The sequence below is a fragment of the Benincasa hispida genome, chromosome 9, assembly GCF_009727055.1.
Source record: "Benincasa hispida cultivar B227 chromosome 9, ASM972705v1, whole genome shotgun sequence".
Classification (NCBI taxonomy): Eukaryota; Viridiplantae; Streptophyta; class Magnoliopsida; order Cucurbitales; family Cucurbitaceae; genus Benincasa; species Benincasa hispida.
Window position 1 is genome coordinate 28,817,929 of NC_052357.1, and position 25,620 is coordinate 28,843,548.

The 25,620-nt window shown below is 34.5% G+C and overlaps 2 protein-coding genes across 8 annotated transcripts; one reads left to right on the plus strand and one right to left on the minus strand.

Moving 5' to 3' along the window:
* Window positions 1–5,073: 5,073 nt before the first annotated feature.
* LOC120085773 (U-box domain-containing protein 3) lies at window positions 5,074–17,540 on the plus strand. Of its 4 annotated transcripts, none has more exons than XM_039041956.1 (6): window positions 10,689–11,088; window positions 13,113–13,393; window positions 14,166–14,282; window positions 14,493–15,990; window positions 16,093–16,355; window positions 17,018–17,540. In XM_039041956.1, the coding sequence occupies exons 2-6, from the start codon at window positions 13,118–13,120 to the stop codon at window positions 17,078–17,080; spliced, it is 2,217 nt and encodes a 738-aa protein (XP_038897884.1). In that variant the 5' UTR covers window positions 10,689–11,088; window positions 13,113–13,117; the 3' UTR covers window positions 17,081–17,540. The 4 variants fall into 4 exon arrangements, with proteins under 4 accessions (XP_038897883.1, XP_038897884.1, XP_038897885.1 ...); XM_039041957.1 differs by having other exon boundaries at window positions 14,493–15,672; window positions 15,799–16,355; XM_039041955.1 differs by lacking the exon at window positions 10,689–11,088 and adding an exon at window positions 5,074–5,409 and having other exon boundaries at window positions 14,493–16,355.
* An 814-nt stretch (window positions 17,541–18,354) lies between these two features.
* On the minus strand, window positions 18,355–24,354 carry LOC120087113 (GPN-loop GTPase 3). 4 transcript variants are annotated; one of them, XM_039043997.1, is made up of 11 exons: window positions 24,185–24,354; window positions 23,118–23,310; window positions 22,563–22,671; window positions 22,395–22,476; window positions 22,235–22,320; window positions 20,948–21,051; window positions 20,877–20,901; window positions 20,717–20,795; window positions 20,509–20,602; window positions 19,613–19,668; window positions 18,355–18,624 (listed from the first exon to the last, which is right to left on the minus strand). In XM_039043997.1, the coding sequence occupies exons 2-11, from the start codon at window positions 23,160–23,162 to the stop codon at window positions 18,528–18,530; spliced, it is 777 nt and encodes a 258-aa protein (XP_038899925.1). In that variant the 5' UTR covers window positions 23,163–23,310; window positions 24,185–24,354; the 3' UTR covers window positions 18,355–18,527. The 4 variants fall into 4 exon arrangements, with proteins under 4 accessions (XP_038899925.1, XP_038899923.1, XP_038899924.1 ...); XM_039043995.1 differs by having other exon boundaries at window positions 20,717–20,901; window positions 23,118–23,232; XM_039043996.1 differs by lacking the exon at window positions 20,877–20,901 and having other exon boundaries at window positions 20,717–20,847.
* Between the last annotated feature and the right edge of the window lie 1,266 nt (window positions 24,355–25,620).

Here is a 25,620-nt window from a genome sequence, read left to right on the forward strand (position 1 = left end):
GGTATTTATTTCAACAAACGCTATTTTCCTAGAGAAGGATATATATAAGGGAGCACACTCCACGAAACAAAGTCTGTTGCGTGAGCTTTCTAATGAAACTACTGAAACTTCAACAAGAGTTGTTGAAGAGCCTGCTATATCAGCAAAGTTGTTGATGGAGTTCATCCAGTAGGTTGGTATGCCAACCTCAAGAAGTGAGAGAACCTCAACGTAGTGGGAGGGTTGCGAAGCCCCACCGTTCGGCTATCTAGGTTTCACTAAAATCTTTGCTATGGTTCTGCGATTGGCGACGTTTGAGATCCGTTGTGTTTATAAGAAGCAATGAAGGATGTTGACCGGGATGAATGGGTTAAGGCCATGGATCTCGAGATGGAGTCGATGTACTTCAACTCAGTATGGGATCTTGTAGATCAGCCTGATGAGGTAATACCTATAGGTTGTAAATGGATCTACAAGCACAAACGAGATGCTGATGGGAAGGTACATACCTTCAAGGCTCGATTTGTGGCAAAGGGTTATACCCAAGTAGAGGGAGTCGACTATGAAGAGACTTTCTCGCCTATTGCCATGTTAAAGTCGATTTGCATCCTCTTGTCCATTGCAGCTTATTATAATTATAAGATCTGGCAAATGGACGTCAAGACGGCCTTTCTGAATGACAATCTTAAGGAGATCATTTACGTGGTGCAACCCGAAGGATTCATAGCCCAAGGTTAAGAACAAAAGGTTTGCAAACTGAATCGGTCCATTTATGGACTGAAACAGGCGTCTCAATCTTGAAACATACGCTTTGATACTACGATCAAGTCGTATGGCTTTGACCAAAACATTGATGAACCTTGTGTCTACAAGAAGATCATCAACGCTTCAGTAGTCTTCTTAGTGTTGTATGTAGATGATATCCTACTCATTGGGAATGATTTATGTCTACTGACTGCAGTTAAGAACTGGCTAGTGACCCAATTCCAAATGAAATATTTGGGAGAGGCTCAGTTTGTTCTAGGTATATAGATCTTTCGAGATCGTAAGAACAAAGTGTTAGCACTGTCTCAGGCATCATACATTGATAAGATGTTGCTCAAGTACTCGATGTATGACTCCAAGAAGAGCCTACTGTCGTTCAGGCATGGAGTCACTTTGTCTAAGAATATGTGTCCTAAGACGCCTCAAAAGGTTGAGGAGATGAGACGGGTCCCATATGTATCTAGCGTTGGCAGTTTGATGTACGTGATGCTCTGTACTTGTCCAGACATCTGCTAAGCAATGGGCAAAGTTAGTAGGTATCAGTCTAACCCAGGCCAGGGTTACTGGAGAGCAATGAAGAACATTCTCAAGTATCTTCGAAGAACGAGGGACTACATGCTCGTGTATGGTTCTAGGGATTTGATCCTTACAGGATACACGGATTCTGACTTACAGACTGATAAGGACTCTTGCAAGTCCACATCAGGGTCAGTCTTTACTCTTAACGAAGGAGCTGTAGTGTGACAAAGCACTAAGCAGGGGTGCATCGCCGACTCTACTATGGGAGGCAGAGTACGTAGTGGCTTGTGAAGCTGCTAAGGAGGTCGTCTGGCTAGGAAGTTCTTGACAGAACTGGAAGTTATTCCAGATATGTTAGGCCCATTACCCTCCTATTGTGATAATAGTGGGGCAGTGGCAAAACTCCAAGGAGCTGAGGAATCACGAGTGCGAACAAACACATAGACGCGGAAGTATCATCTAATCCGCGAGATAGTGCATGTCGAAGGGACGTGATCGTCACGAAGATTCCTTCCAGAGTAACAATGTTGCTGACCCGTTAACAAAGACTCTCATGGCTACACGTAATTTGAGGGTCACCTACGGAGCATGAGTCTAACAGGATTCCCGCGAATCGGACTACGGCCAACGTGGGAGTTTTTCTTGTACTGGGCTTTTATGCCCTATAGTATTGTTTTGTGCTAGTTTATTGTACCACCCCATTTCGCTTTAGGACAAGTGAGAGATTGTTGGGGTTGATGCTTTAAAGTCTCATATCCTGTAGTTTGTAATCAGTTTGTACGAACGCTTGTTGTTGTTAATATATGATATTTACTTCACATCTGTATTTTGCTCAGTTGCTTTTTTATTTGCTTTAACCCCAAACCAATAAACTTTAAATCCTTATCTATATGTGACTCAAGCAATGTATGTGGTGACATACAAGGGGATCATGTCTTGAGTAATAAACTAAAATGGTCTGTAGTATATGGATGTAGGAGGGAAACCTTATCCTGGTAATGCTACGGATGCGGTCTGCTTTGTGGAATGGTCACAAGTGTTGTGACTTGTCATAGATGGTCTGATCCTGTCATTCGTGTTAGGGACATCGGAATGGAGGCGTCTATAATAGAGTTTGTTATAAGACCTGACCACAAGTGTTTAACGTCATCGTTATATATACACCGTTCATGATAAGACTTCACTTCAGTAGGATGACCATAGGTAACATGACCTCAATCTTGGGAGTGAGGGGAACTGCTGCATTGAAGGCAGTTCTTTGATTTGTTATGGGTGCGAGTGGCCAAGTTGCTGATTCAAACCTTACCATTATAGGGATTCGTCTGATTTGGGAGCTGGAAACTCAGCTACACAGAGATGCCAACTTCATCACTTCCCACCGAGCTAGGTGGGTAAGGTTAATAGATAGTCCTAAGGTTGATTCCATGGGCTGAACGATGTGGGACCACTACCTTCTCGTTTGGACCGAGGAGGTGTTTCACATCAATCATTTGGAATTATGTTGTATTGTTGCATTAGAGGAATCTCGTGGTACTTAAGAAGTGGAGATAACTACAGAGGAAAACGATAATTTGGCCCAACTGTACTTACGAGCATCTGTAATGGGTCATCGTACTCATGATGGTTATACTCAATGGATACAAGAAATATATCTGTGGTAAGAAAGGTTCATTGTTGGTCTTTAGGGAATGCTGACAGTTAACCGTGATGGTGGATCTCGTGGCTAAAGAGTTTAGTCAGCTATTCACGGATCGTTGGAGCTTCAAGCCACAGGTCAAAGGTCCTTTGGGTAGCTTGGATAAAGTCGAGAACCAGTGTTTGGTAATTTTGAAATGTTCAATGATAAAAAGGAAGTTCGATTATATATAATATAATTGGACTGTAATTATATATGATATAATTGCTGAATATGAGATACATTATTTTGGGGAAATTAGATATAAATATGATTTATATCAAATAGAGGAGAAAATACCATAGTAGATATGTGATATCAAACTATAGAATAAAAATATAATATGATTATATTTATTATAATTAATATTTAATCATATGATAATTAAGCCAATTTTCACGTTCGGACGTGCGTTATCTGGGCAATGTCGGTTATTGTAACCGATGAATTAAAATGAAAATTGTTTTCATTTTTGAATGGTTCGTCAAAAATCGTCCGAAAAAAAAGATAGATGTTGCATTGTTGTGAAATTGTAAACGATCGCTTAAAAGAATCGAGAGCCTATACGATAGTCGCTCTTTCTAAACATCGTCATACCTCGCGCCTAAACAATCGCAACATTGTTCCTACACGATCGGATAGCTTCCCTAAATGATCGTAGTGTGTGCCAAGTTTGCTAAACGATCGTATATCATTTCCTAAATGATCGTTCAGTAAAACCTACACGATCGTGTAGTTTCTCCTAAATGATAAGCATCGTGCTATGCGATAGCACCTTTTTCCCTCCCACTTGCTTATCGCCTACATGATCCGTGCTTTCTCCTTCCTCTACCAAATTCACCAAAGACCACACTTTGGGTTTTCATGCTGAGAATACCCGAGGCTCTTTTCTGGTGGTGTCGTCTCCATTGCGTTCGTGAGTTCGCAGTTGTTCATGCGGTTGTTCGGGCGTTGGTTGATTGGGTAGAGGTTTCTGCTGCATTGAGTTCCGAAGTTTGAAGAACGTCTTCAACTAGTATGAAAACTCTCTCCCTCGTTTATTTCTTGTTCGAATCATGCCGCTAATTATGTTTTGTTTGCATAACTGTGCATTTGAATGTATATTGTTGTATTTCGGTCACTGTGAAATTGGAGCGATCCGAACGCACTCATGGAACTCTTCGATAAGAGATCCTTCAGGTCATTTTATTTGTATGGGTGAGAGTGGCTAGATTGTCGACTCAATAAGCCTACCATTTTGGGGATTCGTTTGATTGGGGAGTTAGGAACTCAGCTATACAAAATGGAATTCACTTCTTCCCCGAAACAGGGATAAGTAGATAAATTACTTCTTTAAGGGCTGATTCCAGGTCTTGAACAATGTGCCACACCTTCTCTTGGCCCAAGAGGGGTTTAATCATAGTAGGACTATGATCTATTGTTCATTAGATGGATCAGTGGTACTTAAGAAGTTAGAGGTAACTATAGGGACAAAATGGTAATTTGACCCAACTATACTTACGAGCAATTTGTGAAGGGTCATCGTACTATTGATTGGCTATATCCAATAGACACAGAAATACACCTGTAGTACAAAGAGTATAGTTGTCGGCCTTTAGTGGAGTGCCCGACAGTTAACAGATGGTGGATAATGTAATTAAAAAGTTTAATTAATTATTCACCTACCGCTAGAGCTTCAAGCTACAAGTCCATAAGGTCCCCTTAGTAACTCAAAAGGATTTAATTGAGCATCAATTTTTGGGTTAATTTGAATTGTTATAATTAATAAGAGGGAATTTAATTATATATAATTAAATATATTCAATTATATATAATATAATTGACATAATGTATTTGATACATTATTGTTTAATTGGAGGAATAAATATTTGAATGTGATTCGAATATATTTTCTATGAATGAGATTCATAGTTATTAAATTTAATATAAATATGATTTATATTAAATGCCATAAAATAGAGAAAAAAAACTATAGTTTATATTGTATATGATGCAATATTAAAACTATAGGTTATAAATATAATATGATAAGTTAGTTATCATATTTATTTATATTATTTATTATTTTGAATAATAATTCTTTTTTCTCTCTAACCACCCAAATGGTTTTTGTGGCAAATGGGATAAATAAAATATGATTTTTATTTTTTTCAAATATACTACCATACGAACTAAGCTACACGATTTACACAGAGACTATACATAGACTCTTTGTCTACACGATTGAGAAGATTTTGCTATACGATAGTTCTTCTTCAATCGTCTTCCTCCTCCAAAACTCACAAATTCCCTCTTAGCCAAAATAGTCAGAGCCCACCATTCCTGGGTTCTCACCCTAAGAATACCAAGGATACCAAGTTGTAGTGTCTTCATACTTTTGGTTCAAGTTTTGTTGTTGTTCGAGGAGTTCGTGACTGTTCGAGGAGTTCGTGATAGTTCAAGGGATTTACGCGAAGAAGTGTTCTTCAAAGGTATAATCTCTTAACTCTTTTTCTAATTTAAAAGTATGCTATAATTTTTGTTAAAATGCATAATCCGTTTGTTTACTGTAAATGTATGTTTTCAATCTAAATGGAATTTGGACGATCTGCTTCTGTTCATAGATCTCCTTGTAAACGAGTTCCTTCATGATCAACTCGTGTTTTGGACTGTTTTTCAATAATGAACAATGATTACTTTGTTTCAATTATGCATTTAAGTTTGTAGTACATTTGATATGAAATCTTCCTGGTCATATTTTAATATATTATATGCATAATTATTAGTATTATAAAAGATGGTAGTAGAAAAAGTTACCACGGTCTAAAATAATCAACATTCAAATTACAGACTGTTGTAATTCAGATTATAATAACTTGCACTCCAAACACAAACTATTATAAGACATATTACAATACTCTGCACCCGAAACGCAGACTATTATAAACCAGACCATAATAATCTGCACCCCAACACATACTATAAAAACAAACAGTTTATTATAACTCATAAACTATAATAACCACAGACTATAACAACCTACTCTGCACCCCAAACGCCCCCCTAAAAAGTCTAACTCATCTCAACTAAAAGGTTTGTAATAAAAACCTAATAATAAATCTGTTAACATATCAATTTTAATCTTTATATTTTGAGTTATATCATATTTAAATCTTTGTCTTTTCACCTATCAAATTTCAGTCCATTAATAAAAGTACAAAGACAAAATATGGACAAATGAAAGTATATGATGTAAAATGAAATGGTGTTCATAGTGATGATAATGGTATTTCAACCTAATAAAGAAAAAATTGATAAAATGAAAAAAAAAAAAAAATACATTTTTGGTCTCTTGATTGTGTGTCTAGTTTCTATTTACTTCCTAGGGTTCAAAATGTTACACTTTTAGTCCTTAGGTTTCGAGTTTGATTTCAATTTAGTCTCTAGTTTTTAAATATTACATTTTGAGTTCACAAATATTGAGTTTTATTTCAATTTGGTCTCTAGATTTCAAAATTTATATTTTTAACCTCAATTTTTCACTAACTACTCACTTTCAATTTTGGTATTAAAATATATTGATTAAATTATCATGAAGTAAAATTTTAAAATGAATTGTAATAGTGATGGAAAAAATAATGACACTTAATTAATTTTAATCCTTTTAAATTGATTAATGGACATTAATACTAAATATTGAAAGTGAATATTTAGTGAAAAATCGATGTTAAAAAGTGTAAATCTTGAAATTTGATGACCAATTTGAAATAAAATTTAAATCTCAAAGGTAAAATTGTGACATTCTGAAACCTATGGACTAAACTGAAATCAAACTAAGTATGATTAAAACTATAATGTTTTGAAAACTAGGTACCAAATGAAAGTTAAACTAACCATCATGGGTTGGTTGATGGTTAGTTTAGTAGTAAATGATGTAAAATCTCATTGGTAAAGACCTAAAAGGTCATGGGTTCAATCCATAGTAGTCAGCTACCTATGATTTAAGTTTTTTTAAGAAAAATTCTTAACCGTTTTTTGTGTTTGGTAAAACAGATTTAAATTAAATATATTAAAATCACTCTTAAAAAATATCACGTCTACTTTAAAAACAATATCCTACTAGCTTTTAGATTTTTCGGTAGAATTTTTAATTAATATTTAATTTTCAATTTTATACTTTAAAAAGAAGATTTATTTTAAATATTTATCTATTTCTCACCTAATTAAATCTATTTTCTATTTTTTCATGAGTCAAATGCATCAGTTTCTTTTAAAAGTATATCATATTGATTATTTTTTTAAAAAAATAAAGCTATTTCCCATAATATTTAAAAATTAATCTATACCAAATAAAATTTATCATACTAAACAATTATTTAAAATTTTAAAATACAAAAAAATATTTTAAAAAAGTTGATTATAAGTCTATTTTTAGTTATTGTATCTAAAATAAAATATTTTTGTATTTATTTATCGAACACTCTAACCTAAATTAAACTAAAATTTACTAAACACTATTTTACTTTTTTTAACAGCTGGTTTTTTTAAAAGCATAGCTGCCAACAATTATTTTAAAAGTTACAACAGTCCAGACGAAACTTTAATATCCTACGAGTTTCCTGGATACTCAATTATTGTAGGATTAGTCGATTGTTCTGTGAGACTAGTCGTGCCTTAGGAAAAGTTCACAAAATGACCCAAAACCCAAAAACTTCTCTACCAATAACCTCTTCCTAAAAACTTTTCTACCACTGACCTTTTGCCCATGCGAAATTTCAAAATTACCCCCAGTTTTTAAAAAGTCTTCAGACCACACCACATTTCTTCTTCCTTCAATTTCTTCTGCCCTTCATTCAATACAACACCAATATTCCACCAAAACATTTATTCCAACTAATATTCTTCCAATAGCATTGAAGAGAATGGAACGTCATTCTTAGTATTCACTTTCTGTCGAACTCCCCACGAAATTCTCTCATTGTTCTCTCGTAGATTTCTCTTAGAGTTTCAGCCCATCGTTGATCGCTTTCATCATCAGATTCACTCCACATTTCTTCTTCCTTCAACTATTTCTTCAGCCCTTCATTCAATGTACGATTTCTTGTCCCAGATCGATTTCATAATAAGTGTTGTTTAGCATTAAATTACAATACAATCGTTTATAAATGTTTACACATTACTATGCGATCGTGTATAAATTACTATGCGATCGTTTATACATTACTCTGCAATCGTTTACTATGCGATCGTGTAGTATGCGATCGTTTACTATGCGATTGTGTATAAATTACTATGCGATTGTTTATACATTACTATGCAATCGTGTATAAATTACTACACGATCGTATGGTAACTTAGAAACGATCGTGTAGTAATTTATACATGATCGTATGGTAAATTAGAAACGATCGTATAGTAATTTATACACGATCGCATAGTAAATGATCTCATAGTAATGTATAAACGATCACATAGTAATGTATAAACGATCACATAGTAATTTATAAACGATCGCATAGTAAACAATCACATAATATTGTATGAACATTTATACACGATCACACAGTAATGTATAAATGATCGTTCACTTATCAATGATTTATTTATCCCATTGTAGATCAAGGATGCTACTTCCATTTTTGTACAATTTGGTGGGGATTGGAATGAGTTCGGAAGAAATTATGTTGGTAGTCATATGAAAGGTCTGAAAGTCAGAAATGATATAACAGTCAGTGAATTAGTGAGTACGATGCACCAACGACTGAATATCGATCTGGATATGTTTGATATACACATCAAATGTTGCTACAATCTATTGATCCCGGCTCCCCCAGTTGACATAGTCGACGACAAAGATATTAGCTTCTTTTTAGAAGGAAGTGATGCATCCCGGATGCCGTTATTTGTATCAGTTACACCTTGCGAAAGTCATGGAGTACACACGGACAATATATACCAGCATTGCAGTCCAACCGATCAACCCATTTCAACCAGTCAAAATTGTGGGTTTGCAACCATTTCGACACATAATATTTCATATCATGTCTTCATTTGATGATCATATTAAGCCTTATAACTTGGGGGATGACCGAAGTGAAGCTTGGTTTGGTCAGAACAGTGAACTCAGATGTACTTCACAATTCGATATTGAACATGGATATGGACAGTCTGCAGGACTACAAACTTCTCCAACATCTAACATCCATGTTCCAACCCCACCTGCTCCCGATCCACCAGTTGCGATGCCTTCAGTTCTAATACATTCCACCGTTCCAACCAAACCATTTGTTGATATACCTAGACCATCAGAGGGGCCATTGTATGACGACCTCATCACAATACTTCATGATTGTCTAAATGACGAGGATATAAAGGTCGGTCAAATTTTCTTTTCAAAATATGATTTGTCAGTTAAATTATTGATGCTTGCAATAAGAAAGAACTTTGAATACCATGTAAAAAAGTCAACAAAGAGCTTGCTAACTATCCGGTGTTCGGTGGAGGAATGCAAATGGAGGGTCCGTGCAAAAAAATGAAAGAAAGTGATTCATTCAACGTGACGAAATATCCCAGCGTACATACATGTTCTCTTGAAATGAGAACTGGTAATCATCGACAAGCAAAAAGTTAGGTTATTGGACACTTAATCAAATCCAAATACGAACAAGTTGGTCGAACCTACCGCCCAAGGGATATAATTGAGAACGTCCGACGAGATTATGGAGTGAACATAAGTTACAGGCGGCTTATCGCGCTAGATAGTATGGATTGGTATATGCACGAAGTTCGCCAAAAGGATCATATGCTATTGTTAGGGCATATGACGAGGCACTTAAGCTTGCAAATCCAGGTACGATATTTGAGGTTGAAGTAGAGGACGAACAAAAACTAAACGATTGCATAATAAAAACTAAACGATCGCATAACAGATATCTAAACGATCGCGTAACAAAAACTGAACAATCGCATAAATATATATCTAAACGATCACGTAATAGTTAGCCAAACGATCGCATAACAAAATTTAAACGATCACATAACAAAACCTAAACGATCGTATAACAAAAACTAAACGATCGCATAATAAAAACTAAACGATTGCATAACAGATATCTAAACAATCGCGTAACAAAAACTAAACGAACGCATAACAAAATTAAACAATCGCATAAACAGATATCTAAATGATCGTGTAACAGTTAGCTAAACGATCACATAAGATATGTCTAAAAAATCGCGTAACAGTTAGCTTAACGATTACTTAGTAGTCTTTATCTGATCGCTTAGTAATATCTAAACGCTCGCTTAATATTCTCTAAACGCTCGCTTAGTATTCTCTATCTGATCTGTTAGTATTCTCTCAACGATCAGGAAATGAACAAAATGGAGGGAGACCCTATCGTAGTAAAGTATTCGTAGAAACGCGTGTTCACTAAACGGTCTTAAGGTTTTTTAAAAACTAGTAATTTTGGAATTTTGCATTGGCAAAAGGTCAGTGGTAGAAAAGTTTTTAGGAAGAGGTCATTGGTAAGTTTTTAGGAAGAGGTCATTGGTAAGTTTTTGGGTTTCGGGTCATTTTGTGAAATTTTTTCATGCCTTAAGTTGGCCTAGACACACAAATATAAAAAAATAATAATAATAAAATAAAATAGACGCAAAATCCAAAATTTCGAGGGGAAAATTATTAATAAAAAGGTTCATGATAGGGGCATAATAGTAATTTCATAAGGATTAATACACGTTTGTGCAGGGCCAAGTGACAATCCATGTCTAATGGAAGCCATTACTTCTCCATCATCCTCCATTAAAAAGAACTCAAAATTAGTTCTTCTCGTTTACTCTTTAATCCAATCATTGTCCCAAACAAAATCCCATTTTCCCATTTCTTTCAATCTTCTATTGCGATTGCCTCCAATTCCGTTTCCTTTCTTCCTTAACCCTTTTAAATCTTTTGGAAACAACCAAAGCTCTGCAACGAGGTACCCCACTTGCACCAATTCGCCATTTCTTCCCCTTTTCTCTCTCTTTCTCGTCTCGTTTTGCTCGCTGCGAGCTGTTCTTGCAAAAGGGTGCACGGAATTTCGTATCGTTTAGTTTCTGAGGAGGTTTTTTGTGAAATGGTTTTCCTCTTTGATCCGGTTGTGCCGTGATTCGCCTATTTGAAGTCGGAGGTAAGATTGGTTGATTGTGGACTTCTACGTTAATCGCTTTACATGAACGTGTTTATGGCTTCGAACGATGGGGTCTTTTTCTTGTATCAATTTGTTGTAAAATTTGATTTTTCTTTACTTGGAATACGAGTTTTTTCGCTCTGCTCATGGTTGTGATGTGGGTTTCTGGGTTTTACTTGGATTTTGGAGGAATAGGGTTTCTTATTGCCTTCTTTTATGTATGAATGTCGGATTGATGCCTGTGTTTTTTGGGTACTGGTTTTTTGAGAAATTGTTTAAGTGGAAATAAAATTCTCTGTTTATCAAGTGAATGAACGTATAATTGTGTTACAATGAAATTCTGTTTCACTAAATGCCAATGGTTGGAGTTTGGTACTTGGTGAGTCGTGAGTGGAGTTTTGTGAGCTAATTGCTCTCTGTTACTGAGAAGATAAGATTGATTATTGAAAAATGACGGTTTTCTTACACTGTAATAGCTAACGATATTATGGAAAATAAGATTGGCACATTTAACCTTAAATTATAGTTTAATTTTTTGGTTCTATTGTGAAAGAAGCCCATTGCGTGGTAATCTGTTAGCTAAAGGGCTTAATTCTATTAGTAAATCATTTTATTTGTTCTAGGAGTCACTGGTTCCACTGCTGAATAGCTTCTTCTGCAATGTATATTAGAAAGTTGAGGAATGGTAGCTGGATTTTCTTTAGGAGTGATTGATGTAGCCTAAGTAGCCTCAAGGAGTAATCCTCCAAGATTCAAGATTGTGAATCTTTTATTAGAATGATAATGTGCTTCATATAAGAGGAGAAGATCCCTATTTATAGAGTTTATTACAAGTGGGGGTAAAAAGGGAATTAACCTAGAATATTACTCAATCAACCTTATTCTTCCTACATCACTGATCTTATGAAAGGATGATATGTGCTTTCGAGAGATGGTCGTTTTTCTTTCTCAGATGGTAGACTAAATTGGAGGTTTTCTTATTAAGTCTGATGGAATTTTTGTCTTCAAATTGAACTCTTGCACCTTAAGATCATGCGCATTGAGTTTGGAAATTGTTTTCCATGTGGACAACCTAACTCCACTGGATTAACAACAATGAAAAAAATTAAGAAAACCATCCCTGATGATATTCTCTTGGATCTTGGTAAAAAGGATTTTATGATCAGAGACATTCATTCCTCATATGCAGTTTTCCCACAAAGATTTAGCCTTTAAGCTTGATCTTCAAGGTTATTATTTCTAGTGGTGTCTTCCTAACAATATGCAGGAATTTTTGTTCTTTGGACAAGTTCTATATTTCTTCCTGCTTGTCGGAGCCATGGTGGGACAATAATAGGTTCATTTCTAACAATAAGCACACGAGTGAATAGGAAATTCTTTATACCGTGCTTTCCTTTTTGGTGGTATAACATCTTCTAAATATAAATTATCTGGACAGTGTTTTCTATAACTTCTCTGGCTATGATGGATAAGTTTTTGTTCTCCTTTCTTGCTGTTTTTATTTTCTTTCATTAGACAATTTTGTTTCTAATTAAAAAGAAGATAATTTTTATGGTTGGTACTCTCTCCATATGAGATGGAAATAGGAATCTCCTTGCACAACTCCTTGGAAGTTGAAGGACCCAACATTTAATCTAAGCTGAAGCTGATACGTTGCCTATGATAAACTATAAAGCAAGTAGTTTCTATTTCCATCTCCATATTGTTTCATTTTTAGGAATACTGGTTATATTCTAAGAAGTGGATTAGATTACGATTCTGGTTGGTTACACTAAGAAAACATATTCATAGTGTTATATACTTCTTCTTTTTACTTTTATTTTTAATATTTGTATTTAACACTTACTATTTCGTGCACTTGGTCAGCGAGAACCCTGTTTTGATGGTAGATGAAAATTATTGTCTTCTTTAATGTTGATTTAATCAAACTCTTGTTTCTGTGAGGAGCTTATGTTTGTGTTTTATTTTTATCCAAGATATTGTGCTTATCTATGGCTCATTTAGTCATGTTTCCATGAAATCAGGACCGATGGGAACAGCCTCTGTACAATGTCTGACTAACAGTATTTCCAGATTCATTCATCTAGTTTCATGCCACACTACAAAGCCTTTGCCTCTTCCTAAGAAATGCAGAAATCTTGTTGTTGTCTTAAAACTTCTGAAACTCGTGCTTGACGATGTCATCAGCCTCAAACTCTCTTCAGATGAGTTACTTTATAGTGAATGTGAGTCACTGGATGCAGCTGTAAATGAGGCTCGAGAATTCATCGAAAATTGGTGTCCAAAGACTAGCAAAATTTGCAGTGTGAGTTACCTTGAGAACCAGCCTTCTTATATTCCAGTTTTTTTTCATCGTTGACTGCATATGCTTCAGTGGTTGTAGAATTAGCAACTTTTTTTTGCATGCTCTCATGGATTTAGCTGGGTGTTCTTTGTCAGCAGCTGTTAGATTTCAAGAGCGGGAAATCTGTGACAATTTCAGAAACTTGAGTTTATTAATTATCATCATGTTATTTACATTTTCGGTTAAAATACTATTTTGGTCCCCGTACTTTAGAACTTGTTTAGTTCTAGTCCCTGCACTCTCAAATGTCCAATTTTAGTCTAGGTACTTTCAATAAATCGTTCCTACTTTTTTATTCTTGTTAGCATTTTCACTCTAAATTTTAGAAACATGTTCAAATATTGTATTTTCTTACATGATAATAATTATTATTACTTACCCCATTTTGATAAAAATTAACTTCGAATGACTAGGTTTGAGATTTGTTGAAAATATAGGGACTAAAGTTGAACAAATTTTAAAGTAAAACGACCGAAGGGGATTTAAACCTACATTTTCTATCCCATTTTTCAATTGTTATTTATTTTTTCTTTTTTATAAAATGTCACACTTTAATACATCATGAAATTTGTTTCTCATCAACACATATAAAATGTCACCTTTTGTAGAAAACTAAGTAGGAAGTAAAAAATATGGATGTTTGAAAGGTTTAGTATTCTAATTGTCCTTTCTGGCAGGGAGTAGACCCTTCATTTCTGGAGTTAATAGTTTTTTTGTTTTGTATGGATCTTAGGCTTTGAAATGTGATCCGCTACTTATAAAAATTCAAAGCTCTTCACAAGTGATCTGTGAGATTGTTTGGAAGTTGTCGGAATCGGTTTTGTCCAACTCAAGTCTAAATGCTGTTCAGGTATGTATAAATTTGGAAACGTTTATGTCACATTTTATGTTATTTTTCTTTTTCCTAAATAACTAAGCTGTTTGGAGTAGTAAACACTTAGCTCAAACTTTTTCCCTCTTATTTTAAAACATAAGGAGTTCTCTTGATTTTGATGCATCTTTTGTAATAGTTTTCTGCTTATTTGACAAGAATGAAGTTGACATCTAATGAACTGTCCAGAAATGTCTTGAAGGCCTTCAATCATTGAAGCAAGAAAGGATATCCGAATCTATAGAAGAGGCTCTAATTAGTCAAAGAAGTGGCATTGGCCCAAACTCTGAACATCTTCTAAAATTGATCGAAGCACTTCATTTGATGTCAAATCAAGAACTTCTGAAGGAGACTATAGCCATTGAAAAGGAGAGAATCAACGCTGGACACAACAATGCGAAGGAGGAACTTCATCACATGAACCAGATTATGGATCTAATTATCCGTATACGAGATTGGATGGTGAGAAAGGACTACTTCCGTGGGATAAATGGAGTCTCAGTTCCTTCATATTTTCGCTGCCCATTGTCATTGGAGCTGATGCTTGATCCAGTAATTGTGGCATCTGGCCAAACTTATGACAGGTCCTCCATTCAAAAGTGGATTGATAGTGGGTTAAACATTTGCCCCAACACTCATCAGATGCTCACACATACGAATCTCATCCCCAATTACACTGTTAAAGCCATGATATTGAATTGGTGCGATGAAAACAAATTGAACTTCTCCAGTTTATCATCGCTGGTTCAGTTGTCTCATCAGGATTTGGATCGAAGTGATAGCTTTTGTTATTCTGTACATGGTAGTAACTCAACGGCAGGATCATCTCCTGAAGTTGAAAAGGGTTCTGACAAGCGAAATGGGGACATTTTTACTAGTTTAATTGGAGAAAATTCCAATGAAGGTCGGAGGAACGAAACAGAAAAGTTTGATCAGCCCTCCCCTCAGCAGTCATATATCTACAGCAGGAGTGTATCAGCCTCCAGTGCCTTCTCTAGCATTGATTACATTCCATCAGCACTTAATGAGTTGAAGATATCAAATAAACATGAATATATAAAGGAGTTATCTGGAGAAATCACATCAGAACATCCTGCTGCATCTCATAATGAAGCATCAGGGTTTACTTCATCATTAGAAGGTGGACAATTACAGACTTGTAAAACAGAAGTAGGCGAGAACGGAAACAGTAATGGTAGAATGGATAACTTAATTCCAGTTGAATCTGAACCTGATAACTTATCCGGAGATTTGCATATCAAGAAATTAATTGCAGACCTTAAGAGCCAAAGAGATGAAGTTCAAATGAAGGCTGCAGAAGAATTGAGACTTCTTGCCAAGGACAATGTAGAGAATCGTGTTATAATAGGTCAGTGCGGGGCAATAAGCCCCTTACTTTCTCTGCTATATTCAGAAGGAAAGCTGATACAAGAGCATGCTGTGACAGCTCTGTTAAACCTGTCCATTAATGAAAATAATAAAGCTATGATTGCAGAAGCAGGAGCTATAGAACCACTTATTCATGTTTTGAAGACAGGAAACCCTCCTGCTAAAGAAAATTCTGCAGCAACTTTATTCAGTCTCTCTGTATTAGAAGAATACAAGGCGAAAATCGGTCGGTCTGGTGCAGTTAAAGCGCTGGTGGATCTCTTAGCTGTGGGTACTCTGAGGGGCAAGAAAGATGCAGGTACCGCTTTGTTCAACTTATCTATTTTTCACGAAAATAAGGCTCGTATAGTTCAAGCAGGAGCTGTTAAGTACCTTGTTGAGCTTCTAGACACTGCCACAGGTATGGTTGACAAGGCTGCTGCACTTCTTGCTAACTTATCGACGATTTCGGAGGGACGATTGGCAATTGCGCGGGAAGGGGGTATCCCCTTGTTGGTAGAAATTGTTGAAACTGGAACTATGAGAGGAAAGGAAAATGCTGCATCTATTCTGTTGCAACTATGCCTTCATAGTACCAAGTTTTGCACCTTGGTTCTCCAAGAAGGAGCTGTCCCGCCCCTTGTTGCCTTATCTCAGTCTGGCACACCTAGAGCAAAAGAAAAGGTATCAATTCTTTCATTTTGGGGAGTTAACTTGATGGCCCTTGCTTTTAGTATCATGAATCATATCAAGATTAAAGCTAACCTATAATATTTTTCTGTTTTAAAATGGAAACGAAAGTTTTCATTGAAGAAAAGAAAAAAAGATTAATGTTCGAAGTACAAGGGTACAATAACAAGTAAATATACAAATACAAAAGAAATATTAAGACTAGATAAATAGAATAACCTATAAATTAGTTTACTCCATTTTTTTAACTCCCCTTTCCCTACTGAGTTATACTTAGATGATCTCATTTCAAATAGAGGAAGGGTCCTATTCAAAGATTATAGTTTAGTTCAATGGAAGACTGTTATATATGAATTAAATATGTGAAGTTTGAAAGAATCTTTTGATTTCAATTACGGAATAGAGTCGAACATCTAACCTTTAGGTTTGATGTAGAACCTCTTCACCAAAAGGTAGACTGCATTATTTAAAAAGGTAAATGCAGGTTTCGTCTTCTATCGAAATCAACAGTAATGGAATATATCGAGAAATTCTTGATTGATTAAGTACTATGTTAGAAACTTGGCCTGTTATATTCTATGTCAGTAATCGAGAACCGGAGGACGATGCAAGGGAAGAGTTGAGGGAGAAGAATAACATTTTCTCATATATTGCAGGCACAACAACTGCTCAGTCATTTTCGGAATCAAAGAGATGGAACCACAGGGAAAGGAAAATAGTAGGAAGAGGACTTTTTCTCAATTCATATATATTGAAGGGTATAATTGCCATCAGTTTCTTCTCAAATAATCGTGTACAAGAGGCTTAAATTCTTTAGTTATGAATTATATCTTTGATGTTTATGTGCATCAGGTTCTTTATTTTTTCCTCCCTAACATTCAAAGTGAGGAATGGATTGTAAATTTAGGATTTCTGCTGCTTCATCTTTTTCCCCCCCTTTTCTTTTTCCTTCTTTTTGCTGGAATCTAGACTTGTAGGTTCTGGATTCTTTTTTGGTTTGAGCTTGGCCAGAACATAGCATGGACAGATTTCCACTGCTGTGGATTTTAGGCCGTATGCTATTGGTTCTGTTGTGAGTGTTGGTTGTACATATAATGTAGATATATTATGAACTCCCACTTAAATTTGCAATAGCACTATTTATTTATATGAACCATCATGGTTACCTTTGTTATTTAAGAAACAGCCTTGTCTTCAATAACTTCACCAAAAATGTATTCATAGAAATTCTTTCTTGGCGTAAATGTTATCTCCCATCTCAAGCTAATAGTCTTAATGATCTTAGCTAGTTAGAGGGCATTCTTGTAAACCCCTCTTCAATTGAGACTTTTTGTAAAGAGTTTCCTTTTTGTAATATTTCATAGCATCAGTGTAATATTTGTTTCCTTTTGGAAAAAGGGTATTCTCACTTTCTGCTGTATGGAAATGGAAATGGATTACACATTTCCTCTTTCTTATGTTTAAATAGAACTATTTTGATCCTATATTTTTAGGTTGTTTAATCCTAATTTGTTAAATGTTTGTCTCAACTTCCTAAACTTTTAAAATGTTGATTTTAATTTATTAGTTAAGTTACAAATTTGGTCATAGAATGTGGAGAAAATTAGAATCTAGTTCATTTTAAAAAGTTTAGAATTTAACTCCTATAGTGTGATAAAAATTCCTCTGTTTTGAGTCTGCCTTTTTCTAGAAATAACTATTTTGTTTCACTGAATATTGGTAATAATTATTTAGCATATTGGTTTGTACTTTATTCCTTGGATTCAAGTCTCATGCACATTAACCAATGTTGAAAGTAAACTTTCTAAACATGAAAGAAAATTTTTGATTTTTTTTTTTTTAAAAAAATCAGCCAATTTTAACATCTTTTCAACTTAGAGGTTGAGGTAAAAGATTCAAATCTGTCAACTTCCAATCTTCTCACCAAAACATTGAAACTACATTTAAAACACAATAACATCCTTAGAGCTTCAAGTAGTAATAAACACTCATCTTCACCAGAAATAAAAGGAGAGAAAAAAAGGTTGTATTAACACTTTCACATAAACATTTGTATATATTGAGTTGAAACTCAAGAGATTCAATGTCTGATTTGATTTTCGTGCACATACAAACATAAAAAAAGAACCTCCTATCTCAAGAGTTGAATTGAAAAGGAAATGAAATTTAATCATCATCCTCTGGATCAAAATCCTTAATCTTCACATCTGCATCTTCACCGTACTGAATGCAGTTATCAATTTGAGCCAACACGTATCTTATACTGTTCAAACAAAAAAAAATCGTATCAGCATTTGCCTTTGTCCAACACTAAATTCAATTCATCCAAGACCCAAAGGTAATAAGTAGGAAGGAAGTCAATAGGCAGGAGAAAGGAACTTCCCAAAACTTCCAACCATTTACTTTAAGGGCTGCGCAACTGATAAAAGTTGGGGGGGAAAATAGGTTTTAACCCAACATGGAACATGATCCTAATTGAACCTTCACTTTGAATAGATGTTATAACCAACCCCACAATACTAATTAAAACAAAATATGTTTGAGAGATGACCAACATTATGCACAAACTTCGACCATTAAAACACCCACAGTAAGTCATAGAAATGGAGAACTCAAACTATGAAATACTCGAACTGAGCTATAAATACAAACAAGTAAACAGAAGACCAAATGCCAGTAATCAAATGCTCAAATCCAACTAAAAAAAATATCCACGTGATCGTAAAAACAAGTATTCACAAAAATAGTCTCATTGACCGACATTGAAGGAAACAGGATACTCTCGTTGAACTGAAATTAAATTTCTTTTAGCTAGCCACAGATCACCCATAAAATGGAAACTCGATTAATCGAGATTATTAGTTTCACCATGTTCAATTTGGTGAATCTAAAACTGGCTAAAAGCGACGCACGAAGGCCACATAAAGAGAATGAAGTTTTTAGTTAGGACTAGAATATTTGAAAATTGAAATCATACTAAGAACCAATTAGATATTATTGTTTCCTATAAATCTACAGTTGAAGTATTAGAAAACTCTTTGAATCGTATGTTTACTTGATTTGTTATAACAATCAGCTCATGCGATATATCGCTTAAAGATCAAATTTATGAGCAACTGTAGTTAAGTTTTTAATCAGCGGCTACAATAGACATTTAAAAGTTTTATAGTACAGAAACTAATATATATATATAAAAGCCCAAGAAACACAAATACCAGAAGTGAGTGAGTGCACACCCTAAAAATGAGTACCTGCTTTCTTTCCTCAAGTCAAGTGGCACAAAACTCACCATGTTATATTCGTCCACCTAAAATAATAAATAAATGTAAATAAATACAAAAAACAACATTCTCACTCATAGCAAATTGCAGAAGAACATAATTACAACTATTCCGCAGAAGAACATAATTACAACTATTGTGAGGAAGGGGATTGAACCTCTAACCTCTTGGATCAAAGTACATGCCAATACCACTAAGCACTTTAGCAAAAGAACATAAACGAAGATGTTAAATAAATAAGAACAAAAGCTCAAAGTATCTTCGATGATCTTTCCAAATACCATGATTTAGTATATCATCTTCCTTTTCTAACAGAACAACAATAGTTTTAATTATCACTAAAACTCAAGTAGTTCGACCCAAGTCTCAGCCAAATCTTTTTACTTACAGCACCACAACGCAATTGAGGAAACACACAATAACAAAAAAGCGGAGCATATGGGATGGGACAGTTGGGCAATCATGAGATTTATGGCCCTTCATTAAGAACTTCTTGGAAATATCTCACTTGATACAGACCCATAGTAAAGCCACATCATGACAAATCTAAAAAATGAGTTAGACATCATACAAGTACTCAAAAACGTTTGCATGATGAAAAATTTTAATTGGTAAAACCGTAAATAGTTTAATGCATACTTCTGTAGGAAATCGTGGTACAAGCCAAAATAAAATAAAAAAGAAAGAAAGAAAGAAAGAAAGCAGAGAGAGAGAGAGAGAGAGAGAGAGAGGTAACAATAAACTTCACTAAAATTCCAATCATAAAACTTCAATAATCTTTTGTTGTATAGCCTGCGAACAAAACTTCTCAAAACCATTCACCAGAAACTTGAGTAATGTATTAAAAAGAAGTGTAAGCTGCTCACCAGTTCAATTAGAGCTTTATTTAGCTTTGAAAATTGTGGAGCCATACGTTGATTCAACTCTGACAACAAAACTTGAGGCTCCGGATTTAAGAAGCTGGAGTTTTCAAAAAGAATGTCTAAAGCATTAGAGTTATAAACTTATAAACAATGAAGATAAAACTGAATGGAATAATCAGTACAAGGAGCAGATGATGAAGGCAATACATACTCTTCAATATCCTTTTTGTTGGTCACAAGATCCATTTTGGAGAGGATGTTAATATGCGGTAATTCAAGTTGGACCATTGCTGAAAGAGATGCCATACAACCACTAATAAACTTTGTGATGTCTGTCATAAACTGATAAATGGGGCAATCTGTCACTATACCTGTAAGGAATAGACCACAGCATTTCTGGGGTGATAGGAGTGATAAGAAAGAAGAGTCTGAATTTACAAACCTGAGAATCCAGCAAATACACAGCACAAACATTGAAATTCTTTCTCTGTAAATGCTCCACAAAGTTCTTAAGAACCGGAACATGGGAAAAGAGCTCTATCTGACCTACATAGTGGTTGAAAATGAAAAATATTCAGTACGAAATTCCCACTCAAAAAGGAAATTATGTTTCATGTCAAAAAGTAACTAGCATAGGTAAGAACTATGATCTGTTCAAGAATAATAACAATACAATTCAAGGGAAAATTCTCCTACCAACCAAAATGTACTGATCCTCAGATTTGTTATATGTGTAGTATGAGATCACTTTGGTTTTCTTATTTTCTATTTTAAATCATAGTGTAGTCAATATATGTCACATATACCTTGAGTATTCAAAGGTGTAAGCAGTAAGCACTTCTACTTCAGTGTCAAAGCATTTCTGGTTAGCTTCTTCGTGGAATATTGGTCTAAAAGTAGCTTGATCTCCATCTTGAGGATAATGTGACCTCTATATTTTATGTAACCAATCTCCGAGGGTTGGAAGAAAGTTGGTTTTCTTGGAGGATAGACCAACATTAATTACTTTTTTTTGGAGGTTGCTTGTTTAGTTTTATCAGAGTGATTGGTATCTCTATCCTCCAATCATGAAAATTGTTACAATGTTAGTTTGTAGTTAGAGGTCTTTTTTTCCCTCTTTCTTTCTTTTCTTTTCTTTTCTTTTTCTTTCATTTCTTTTTCTTTTTATTTTTTTTTTTTGTGGTTGGTTTGTTTGTTTATTGTAAGTTGTCAGATTTTAACGTAGTCAAATCCTAATTTGAAGTTTAAGTTTCTTGTTAAAAAAAATTAAAGACTAAACGTTGACAGCGATTTAGGGGTTGGCAATTTGTCGCCAAAATTATGCTCTCTTGAATGAATAAATGTGAAAGTTTAGTTTTAACCTCTTTTGTAGGATGCTCCTTATCAGGAAATGTTTGTTCAATAATTTTTTAAAGAACCTAGGATGTCATTCTCATTTATACCTAGAATTACATTGAAGACCAAACAAGGAAGCAAAGGTGTGCAACCAAAAATAACCTCCTGAGCAAGTAACTTCTTAACAAGGACTTAAAAACAAGCGAAACTTTGAGGGAAAAGTAAAGCAGAAACTAGCTAGCTAGGATGAGAGCGGAATCTAAAAGTTAGAACTTAAAGCAGTAAGGGTAGTATAAGCATATATTTCAAGATATCTTTTATCCTCATACAAATTGTAGCCAACTGTCTCCTTAAACAATACATACACGTGCACAGACCAGAGGGTGATGCAAACCTGGGCAGTCAAAAACTAAATAATCATCATCCATGTAATTGTCCAATTCTTCTGTCAACCAATCATCTAGATTTTCTTCAAGATGTCTAATTATAAGGTTAAGGACACTCTTGAAGTTTTAAAGAACACACACACTCTCTTTAAAATCACTCAAGGATACTCCATGCAGTATAAAAGGCCACCATTTGGACCAAGTCCAAGCTCCTCCATGACATCCTCCAATGAAATAAGCTCCCTTATATCTGTAAGCATGCAGTATAAATCACTTAAGTCGGGTGAATCAATCATTCGAGTTCACAAGATCATCAAACATAAAATGTAGACCTACCCATGGCTACAGGATAGTCAAAATTTTCAGCAGCAGGGTCAAGATTCACAACGTGCATAGTTCGACCAACTGTCTCACAGTGTTGGTACAAGCTAGAGCAGTAAGTTGACTGATTCAGATAAAAATTTCACTGAAGTTAGTTAAAATCGATTAAAATTTTAGACTTCCAGTTGAGACTAGAGTCAACTTTTGTAAACTCAAAATGGTTTGCAGTCAAAATCAATTAATGACTATGGAAATAGATGCTATTTTCTGGGATAGACAGCCACATTTTCAATAAGAAACAACTACTGATTAAACAAACAATAATGAAGTTCTATGTTTTCGGATTCATTTAGGAACATATAAACAAACAATATTCCAATTGAAAAAATACAGCAGACCTTAATAGTTTGATTACTATTCATAACGCATGATATGTATATTCAAAAGCTACAACATATCCATGAAAACATTATATGCTAGATTTTAGGATCAAAATCAAAAGAAAATATTATCATACAGCGAATACAGTAAAAAGGTATGAACAATTGAACAAAGCACTTAATCCTTCACCTTTCCGCTGCCGGCAGGACCAATAACTAGCTGTGCATATCCCATGGCGGCTTTCAAGTTGTCTCACAAGTTTAATCCAGACAAAGACAGGAGATGATCCGCAATGATGCAATCACTGCAACAACAATATATGCAGAACACCAAACACCCACCGCGAATAGCAAATTCAATAAGTCAGAGTGGGCCATAAACACTGTAAAGAGAGAAGCAAGATTGGTAAAAAAAAAAAAAAAAAAAAAAACAAACAAACAATCAATCACAGTACTACATATAGAAAGGGGCGGGGAACTCAACTTCAGTTCTTGAAAAAAATAAAAATAAAACGAGAGATTCTTCATAACCAGAGCATGCAGACAAAGCTAACCAATTGTTCAAAAACCGGTAGCATCTCAATTGCCAAAAAGTTATTTCCATTTGAAAATAAACCCTTCAGCTAAATGAGATCTCTCAAACACGATAAGAAACGAGATGCATATACCAAAAGAAACAAACAATGAAAATCCAGCAAGGATAACAAATGAGATCTCACACACATGATGAAGCCACAAGAGAGCCTAAACAACCATAACGAAATCAACAAAAAGAAACACTACCCCAAAAGAAAACTATAAACCCAAATTTCCCCATCCTTCTTATTGGTTTCTCTCTAATTAAAGCGAGTTCCTAAAATTGTATCTTTACATGCAAAATCCTACAACAGTTCGTGCAAAAAATCTCTAAATAAGAGCCAGGATTCCACAGAAAAGATGAATAAACAAGAAAAAATTTCAAGCCGCCACAAAGACAATCTGTTCTTGAACCCAATCAATTCAACCTAAATAATCGACCAAAATTACACCCAAAAACAGCCAGTTTACCCGCAAAATGAACTGGGTTTATTTCCACTACAAAAAATGATACGAAGATGCTGAAAACCCTTCAAATTCCAACTTCACACACAGGCCATAATAGTGAGAAAGAGTAATAAATTTGAGGAACGAAAAGAAAGAATATGCAAATTCAAACATAAAAAATGGAGAAAAACAAAAGAATCTCGGATTTTCAGGGAAAAGGAAATGAAATCTCACCGACAAAACAGAAGAAGATTGAAACCCTTAAAACTTTGGGTATTGAAGCTTGATCATGAGGTGGGATTAGTGAGGCAAATCAGGTAAATGCAGAAGAAAAAAAGAGCGGGAGAGGAAGACGACGGCGAGAGAATAAGAATTTGGTATTTTAATTCAACGCGAAAATGAAAGAAGACGACTCCCGTACTTATATTATGACCAGGTCAAGTTACAATATTGCCCTTTCTTGATTTTTTTTTTCCTTCTTCTGTGCTGCCTCGTCTTTCTCCCTCTCTTTTTCTCTACGTCATCTTCTTCTCCATGCGTCGTCTTCTTCTTCTCCAGCACAACGAATTCACGCGATCCATTCCGACACTACCAACTCCGACGAATAAGAGAAAGAAGTTGTTTTTTAAGTGAGAAAAGAAAGAGAGAGAGCGAGAGCGAGAGCAAGAGCCAGAGTGAGACTAAGAAAGAGCAAGAGTGAGATGCCTTTTTGCATGCACGCGAGTATATTTTGGTAACTTCACTCGAATTTGATGTCAGCAAAGTATCCTTCGACATTTTTTAAAAAAATTAAGACATTTGACATTTTTTTACCAATTTTTTGGTCATTCGTACAAATTTCCCATAGTAAATAGCCTCTCGATGTTTGAGGCTATTTCGATTATGCCCTATATTTTTTTCAAAATTTTATTTTTAACATTTTTTTAATATAATAATTATGGAATACGAGGATTTGAACATTCAAATATTAAGTCCGTGTCTTAGAAATAAGTTGAGTTCATATTGATAGCTTTATTTTTATCTTTAAACCATAAATTCTCCCTTGTTATTATTTTACTTTCTTTTAGTATAATAAATGTAGAGTATATGAATTTAAATTTTCAACCTCATAAAAAGAAATATATATCAAATTACAATAAAGTTGAATTACATTCATGTTGTTAGATTTATTTGTAATATTGAACCATTTTCATGATTAAAAATTAGTATAGTAGTTGGTGTGTAAAAATTAATTATATAAATATGAGATGAAGTAAATAATAATAACCTATTATGTGTTCGTTGTTTAATTTAATTTTAAAAAATGATTATTATTCTTTTTTAGTAATTTCAAAGTTTAAAAGTGAAAATAGAAGTTTTTAAAGTTTAGCATACTAAAAAAATTTGAGGGTAATTTGTATAATTTCACAGTAAAAGGACTAAAAACAAAAACAATGGCTCAAATATTAGAGGATAAAATATTGAAAATGCACTGTTCTTATTTTCTCTTCTGTCCATTTCCATTTTTAAGGGTTGCTTTTCTTTTTCCAAGTTCTATTTTAAGTGATTTAAGATGACGATAAATTTCAAATGCTTTGTAATTTTTACCTCTTACGAAAAAATAGTTTGAATTATATTATAAATTCACACAATAAGTGAGATTGATCGTTCAAACTTCCAACAAACACCTG

Coding starts and splice junctions, on each gene's coding strand:
- LOC120085773 (XM_039041955.1), top strand. CDS start 13,118: ATGGGAACAGCCTCTGTACAATGTCTGACTAACAGTATTTCCAGATTC. Junction 13,394..14,165: donor AGACTAGCAAAATTTGCAGT/GTGAGTTACCTT, acceptor TATGGATCTTAG/GCTTTGAAATGTGATCCGCT. Junction 14,283..14,492: donor CAAGTCTAAATGCTGTTCAG/GTATGTATAAAT, acceptor TGAACTGTCCAG/AAATGTCTTGAAGGCCTTCA.
- LOC120087113 (XM_039043995.1), bottom strand. CDS start 23,162: ATGGGATATGCACAGCTAGTTATTGGTCCTGCCGGCAGCGGAAAG. Junction 21,052..22,234: donor TTTAGTTTTTGACTGCCCAG/GTTTGCATCACC, acceptor ACCACTATGTAG/GTCAGATAGAGCTCTTTTCC. Junction 19,669..20,508: donor ATAAAGCTCTAATTGAACTG/GTGAGCAGCTTA, acceptor TTATTATTTTAG/GTGGACGAATATAACATGGT.